Source organism: Penaeus chinensis, chromosome 31 (genome assembly GCF_019202785.1).
Source record: "Penaeus chinensis breed Huanghai No. 1 chromosome 31, ASM1920278v2, whole genome shotgun sequence".
NCBI classification, from domain to species: Eukaryota; Metazoa; Arthropoda; class Malacostraca; order Decapoda; family Penaeidae; genus Penaeus; species Penaeus chinensis.
The window spans coordinates 35,695,694-35,703,193 of NC_061849.1; the positions used below are offsets into that span (position 1 = coordinate 35,695,694).

Below are 7,500 nucleotides of genomic sequence, written 5' to 3' on the forward strand. Positions count from 1 at the left end.
CGACTGCAATTGCCATGTGCGGAAGTCCTAACTTGCAAACAGCAAAATGGTTGCAGCAATCGATTGCCGCAACCAATTGCCTCGAGTGAAAGCGTCCTTGCGTGCAACCTTGCCTTTTCGCTAATTTTCTTTATTATATAAATGTATCAATGTGGCGCTGATTTTAGTCGATCTATTTTCATTCCTACATACGCAATCAACCATTAAAGGTTCTCTCAGTCCAGCGTATCATAACGATTCAAGCTAAATTGAACAAATATTAGTAAAACTGCGTTCGAAAAATATGCGAGATGACGTCATGGGGAAGAGAGTGAATTCCGGCCGCTGATTGGCTGTTTCAAAGATGGCGCTTCTTTCTCCCAAATCGATGCTGTTTTGGTGAAATTCCCCCACATGTAGGGGAATTATGATGCATTTAGGAAGATCCTCTAATATAACGATCATTTTACTTTTTCAAGAAACGCAGCAAATTGCAAACATAACTGCAATTGCCATTTAAGATCTAGATTCCTTCGTGTTCTCAAACAAAGTCTTTCGTGGGAGAAAAACGAGCGTGACTCTGAGACTGTATTTTGTCCATGAAGATAAAACCTCCATGTGATATTTTAAGACATCTTGTTCTGAAATTAATGAAAAATCAATATGACACAAGTAACAGCACTCCATGAGCTAATTATCATCATGATATGTCAAAGTACATGAGTCAGATATGGTAATGCGCAGGAAAATAATAATAAAAAAACACACACAAAAAAAAAAACAGTCGGATGTTTTATGCGAATAACTTAACTGTTCATCAATGAGATTTTTTTTTTTTCATTTCTATTAACACTAAGATACAGATTACTCTTCGCCAAATGTAATTTTTCGAAATGCCTTCCTCCTAACGGCTGCTTTTACGGTCCAATAATCACCGGAATTGCTAAAGAATTGTAATAATAATGACAAAAAGTTAATAATAATGTAGTTTATTATAACCTAAGTTAACTTTTTTATCTGGATGAGCTCCTGTCAGGGGATTTTTCCCAGTGGCAGGGGACATATTATCGGGAAGATAATCATTTGCATAAAAATAACCAGGCGTTGATAACGAATTCTTACTTTTCCTTAGATGCGGAAAAACTTACTATAAAAGGTATTCGATATAAAATGCTCATCTGCGAGATATATATTTCCCGCAAAAAGTTGGATGAATCGCAGTAATTTTGCTTGAGTGACAGTCGGCCAAAATATATTCAGGATTAATACCTATAAATAGAATTTTCAAGAGAAGATAGCAGCTACATATCGATATATTGCTAATGTAATCGAGGAAATGTAAAATGCTAGTTGTTATTGGCGTAGGAGAGAAAGCTTCCAATTTTTTTAGCATTTTACAGGTTTTAGAAGATCCATTTACTGCAACTGTAAGCAAGAAGGCAACATCTGTTTTGTAATGACGGGTAAGTAACTCGCGCTTGCAACACACGCCAGGGATCAACAAATTGGGAAGAAAAAACGGGTTGCTCTTGAGAGTAAAGGAGAGGCTTGGGATCCTTCCATCTGGAAAAAAATAAAATCGAATTCATCGTCCGTCGCATCAGCAGAAAGGAAAGCAGAGGCGTGCGGGGGAAATGTGGGGCGCGTGCGGGGGAAAAGCAGCGGCGGCGGGGGAGAAAGCCGCGGTCGGGGGGGAGGGGGCGGGGGGCGAGGCCGGGAGGAGGACGGGGGAGGGAGGGGCTCGCGGGGCCGGGAGGGGGAGGGAGGAGGGCCGGGGAGGAGGCGGGGGAGGGGCGGGCCGGGCCGGGGAGGGTCCGGGGGAGGGGGCCTGGGGGAGGGGGCCGGGGGAGGGGCCCGGGCGGGGGAGGGAGGGGGAGGCGGGCCGAGGCGCGGGCTGGGCGACGCGCGAACACTTGTGTCGGGGTTATGTCCAGCGCCACGCCGCTCTAGCCGCCGCCGCGGACATGGAGAAGAGGATCGAGCTCGAGCGGAGGGGCAGGAACCCCGCCAAGGTGCGTAGGAGGCGCAGCGGGCCCTGGGGGCGGCCGCGGGGGCGCAGGGGCGGCGGGCGAGGGGCAGGGCGCTGCGTCGCAGGCTTTTCCGAAGGGAAGGACGGGCGCGCAACACCTGCCTCGGGATGGGCATGTGGCGTCCCGACATCTGTGCTCGGGGCAGGCGGGGCACGGGGCGGGCACGGGGGCGCGGGAAGGGGGTCGAGGGGCACCGTGGGGCCGCCCGCCGGGGACGCCCTCGGGGTCGCCTCCGCCAGGAGGTCAGCCTCGACCCTGGTGGGCCTCGACGCCCGCGCGGCGCCCTGGCTGGGCCGCGGGGCACGGTGCCCTGCCTCCTCCCCCTGACTGTGCCCTGGGACCCTGGGCCGCCCTGCCACCCGGTGGGGCGCAGGGCGGCTCCAGAGGGCCTCTGGGGCTGCCTCCTGCAGAAGGAACTCGAGGAGCTGTGTGGAAGAAATGGGCAGTGGCTGTGTTGAGTGCAAGCTGCAGGTCCCCTCTGCTTGTGGGAAAGAGTGGCAGAGTTTGGGCAATGGAGGCCCCACTCTGGCTCCAGGGCCCTCCAGATTGGGTGCAGGCATCTGGCTGGGATTCCCGAGGGCCCCAGTTGTCCCGCTCCAGAATGGGACGGGCCTGGCGGTCCCACGCTCTAGGGCCGTGGTTGAGCCAGTGCCGCTGCCCCAGCAGGAGCCCCGAGCCAACAGCTGCTGCGAGTGACTGCCCTGGAGCGGCCTCTGCGGCTCCCGCCACTGCCCATCCAGGGTGCAGGCTTCCAGCTGTTCTCGGTCAGAGGGTCAGGGTTTCACCGGGTCTGGGCGTGCTTTTATGATCCGAAGGGCAGGTTAGAGTGATGCAGGTGTGGTCGAGGGGCTTGTGGATGGTTACCTCTAGCTGTAGAAATATTTATATATTTACATGTATAGGTTTATATTTGATGCATGCACATATGTGTTGTGTATTTTCATGTTTCTCACCATTACAAAGATTGTGAAGTGACGTCAGGCATAAATTACTCGTTATTATCAATAAGCATCAATTTCTTGCCCAGAAAATCTGACGCCCCACACCTCTCGGTTCTTTCTCGTTGTGTGGGTGGTTTGCTGAGGAATCAATACCTACTTAAAAAAATGCTTAATGAGTTGATCAGAATGGGAGGTTGCATTTTCTTTGTCGCAGTTAAGCATCCGTTTTTTCTACAGTGTTTCATTAGTGTTAGCATATTGTGTGGAAGATCATTGTGTTAGAACGAGGAAACTGCTAAGACTGGCAACCATCTGTTTCTGTAGTTAATTGTATTGAGTTTTTGTAGAATTAGGTGTTTTTTGTATAATTTTTTCCTTCAAGCTGTGCATTTAGTAGTAATCTTTGAGAGTATTGATTTTTAGAGATATATAGTAGGATGTTTTTTTTGTTAGTGGCAATCCCATCAGAGAATATAATTTAATTGAGAACCTGGAAGTATTCCTTTATCTTAAAATTCTCAGAATTATGTTATTTGTATGTCATGCTGATATTAATTGAATTCACAGAGAATGTCAAGGAAACAGTTTTATCAATATGCACTAATTTTTCTGTAGAAATTTACAAGCATAATACAATCACAGGAAGTGTTGGGTTAATTCAGTAGATATATCATGCAAAATTTCTGGTCAGAAATGTTCAAATTTGCAGGATGACATTTTAAAATACTAGAATTTTGAGAAGTCAATGTGTAGGTGAAACAAGATATCTTCATATGATCAAGCACAATTATAGAGATCAAAGTACTTAACAGCTTAAGGATGGTAGTCACTCTAGATGTATTTGTATATGTTCCAGCTGATACTGGCACTGAAGAGACCAGATCCAGGCAAACTCATATTTAAAAAGTTTTCATCATTGTTCTCAAAATATTTCCTTTCAGAGAAAAAAAAAAGTCATGAAATGCTAAATAAAACAAAGGCAATTCAATTAAAAAAAGCTAGGAAATTGTTGTATTTGAACTAGATACAGGTAAACATTCATTGAAATCTCTTACAGCCTGAGCAGTTCAGATCCTTTTTGATTGTACTCCATGCAACAGGGTTTAGTTTATGTATTAACCAAATTTGTTGCACTTAGGTAATTTGTCCTTTGGTTATCAGTTCCAGAAGGAACCCTCAAAGTGACTGTTGTGTCATTTGTCTTTTTGCTTGCATTTGTTTTGAATATGATAGGAGATACTAGTGAATACAGAATATTAATGTGTTAATAATTGTAATTACTTTATTTTTACAGATCACAGAGCTAAACTTGGACAATTGCAAAAGCACCTCCGTTGTAGGGCTGACTGAGGAGTTCGAGAATTTGGAAGTGTTAAGCCTGATAAATGTGGGTCTCACCTCTCTCAAAGGGTTCCCAGCCCTTCCCAATCTGCGGAAGGTGAGACAATATGAATGTTTTTGTTGTTCTTATTTAGTTTAAAGTATATTAGAACTGCATTTCTTTTCTGTTTTGGAATGTCAGAATAGAGCTCTTGGAGATATACATTGCTTTTTCTTTGATTTCTTCTGATATGTTTCTTATCAGACGTCATTTCTTGACTTGAAAGATTACTAAACTGTCCTTTGGTGGTGAGAATATATATACAAATATTACATATTGGCTACACAATCTTCCAAGAACAAATGCTTATTTACCTCAACATATCAAAATGAAAGGGGCAACTCTGAAGGTAGCAGCCACTGGTTCCTGAGAGCTTATGTAGAGTCCCCTTCTTGTCCTCTACTTGGCCCCATCTTGCTCTGAATGGAACTGCTTATGTTGAGTAGTGTAGAGGGACTGAGCCTTCCCCTTGATTTTTTTTCTTTAGCTTTTGAGGCAGCCACTAACAATGATGGTAACCTTCGAACAGAACTTTACTTACTGTGGTGCTCCTTGGACAAAATCCTTCATATGTGTGCCTGAGCTGACTGAGCCTGACTTGCTGAATTATTAATCTGTGCCATGGGTAAATGTTTTGAGATGTCAGAACCAGACATACTGCTGTATGAGGTGGAACTTTGCTTATCTGGTCTTTTGCATAAAAAATGTTGAAGGTACAAATACCATCATTTCATTTAGCAAGGAGGATGCCATGTGAAATTCATAAATACAGAATATAGTCTGTTAAGGATTGCAAGCCAATTTTATAGTGGTTTTATATTTTACTCCAAATGAAGGAAAAATGATGATCTGTTGAGGACTGATTAGTGATTTTATGATTCACACAAGAAAAGTGAAGAGTGATTTACAAATTGACAACTATAGCAGGTACAGGGGTGTCATTATTACTAGTATATATATAATGCCTGCTGTAAATTGATTCCTTTGTTAATACTTATCGGTATTAGTGGCTGCTAACAATATTAAAAGGACAGGAAAAAACAAAAGGATATGTGATTATTATGTACTTTGTAACAAGGATTTTGCTGCTTTATATTGTCTAGTTATACAGAGCAAGATTTTTTTATTTTTTGTTAAAAATGTTTAGACTTCAATTTATCTGTCACTTGTCCTGAACATTCCCTTTGCCAAAGCAGATAATGCTACTCTTCAATTTACAGCAATAACCTGAGACCTATACACCACATGACTTCTTTTTCAGCTGGAGCTCAGTGACAACCGAATCTCAGGTGGTTTGTCCGCCCTGACATGCCTCCCCAAATTGTCATACCTCAACCTTTCCGGAAACAAGATAAAAGACTTAGAAACTCTTGAGGCCTTGGTAAGGACACTGGAACGGTATTTCTATGTTTGGAGGGAATGAGAGTGGGTTGGAAGGACATATCACAGGGTGAAAGAGCGAGCTTTTTCAATCCTTTAGGGTTTTTTAGTGTGTATATGTACTGGTTATTCAAAATTTAATATTTCATTTGGACTAGATTTGATCTTTTTATAAAGATATCATTTTATTGTGGTTATATATCTGGCGGCTGATAGCTGATTGAGCGGTAAGTACCTTTCCCTCGTTTATTGTAACATGAATAAATTGATGAAAATTTTTATTAACATATTTCTATTGATTGGAAAAAAAAAATTTGCTTCAACAGAAGGACCTAAAATCTCTGGTAAATTTGGATCTATTCAACTGTGAAGTATCACAGATTGAGAACTACAGAGAAAAGATGTTCAGTTTGATACCATCGCTTGTATTTCTGGATGGGTAAGTTATATTGTTCTATTAATGTATCGTCATTTTCTTCTCCTTCCCAGTTTTTCTCTGTCTTTGTTCTCTCTTAAGCAGTGTATGGGTTGTAGATACAGCATTCATTTGGATAGTTAAATAGAAAATGATTTTTCATCAAATACACATAAGCCTAGTATCCCAATAGCTCTGTATATTTTATGATTAACTTGAATTACTACATGTAAAGTGGGATTTTTTTTTTTTTTTTTTTTTAATGCAAATATGAAGTTGTTTGCATGTATGTATGTGTATGTGTGTGTGTGTATATATATATATATATATATATATATATATATATAATATACATTTTATATATAATATATATATGTATATATATATATATATATATATATATATATATATATGCATACATATGTATACATATGTATACATATACATACATACATACATACATACATACATACATACATACATACATACATACATACATACATACATACATACATACATACATACATACATACATACATACATACATATATACATATATATACAGATATATACAGATATATACAGATATATACACATACTTACACATATATACATACACATATATACATACATACATACATACATACATACTTACATGGATACAGACATTATACATGCATACATACAAATATACATACATACATACATACATACATATAAACATACATATACACACACATATGTGTGTGTGTGTGTGTGTGTGTGTGTGTGTGTGTGTGTGTGTGTGTGTGTGTGTGTGTGTGTGTGTGTGTGTGTGTGTGTGTGTGTGTGTGAGAGTGTGTGTTTTCTTCATAATAATATTAGGCTAGTTATACAGGTATGCAATATTTGAAGATGAGGGTCACTTAAAGAGTTGAAAGAAACTACATAAATACTCAAAATGTAAGATTTTTTCATTTACTGCTAAAAAAGAACAATTTGTTTAGGTGGTTGATTTAATTCTGTATGCAACCAGTGCAAGCAGCCAATAGTATATTAGCTTATAAAGATATGTAATGGTTTATATAAAAGCAGTAAAGATGTCTATTTTAGATGATTTTTATACTATTTAGAGGAACTTGGTTAAAAGCACAACATACCCATCTCTTTAGTTATTGTGGAGGTAAAGAGTAGAATTTCAAGTGAATGTAATGTGGCGGGAATTGTACTAGTTTTCTTGGTTTGTTTATCAGAAGTAAGTTTTGGTGACCCATTCTGTGTTATCTTGATGTTAGTCTCTGTGCAGCTTTCATTGTTTAGAAGTTTCACTGTGTAAGTTATCAGGTTCATCCCCTGAAATGTTTTATATTGCTGTTTTACAGCTTACTTGCAAAA

General features: G+C 40.5%; 1 protein-coding gene across 2 annotated transcripts in view; it reads left to right on the forward strand.

Moving 5' to 3' along the window:
* The first annotated feature begins 1,851 nt into the window (after positions 1-1,851).
* LOC125042211 (acidic leucine-rich nuclear phosphoprotein 32 family member A-like) overlaps positions 1,852-7,500 on the forward strand; it is a 24,631-nt gene continuing 18,982 nt past the window's right edge. For both annotated transcript variants that reach the window (XM_047637711.1, XM_047637710.1), the window contains exons 1-4: positions 1,852-1,991; positions 4,245-4,388; positions 5,593-5,712; positions 6,038-6,150. In XM_047637711.1, coding sequence (XP_047493667.1) covers positions 1,944-1,991; positions 4,245-4,388; positions 5,593-5,712; positions 6,038-6,150 — 425 coding nt within the window. In that variant the 5' untranslated portion in view covers positions 1,852-1,943. The remainder of the gene's footprint in view (positions 1,992-4,244; positions 4,389-5,592; positions 5,713-6,037; positions 6,151-7,500) is intronic.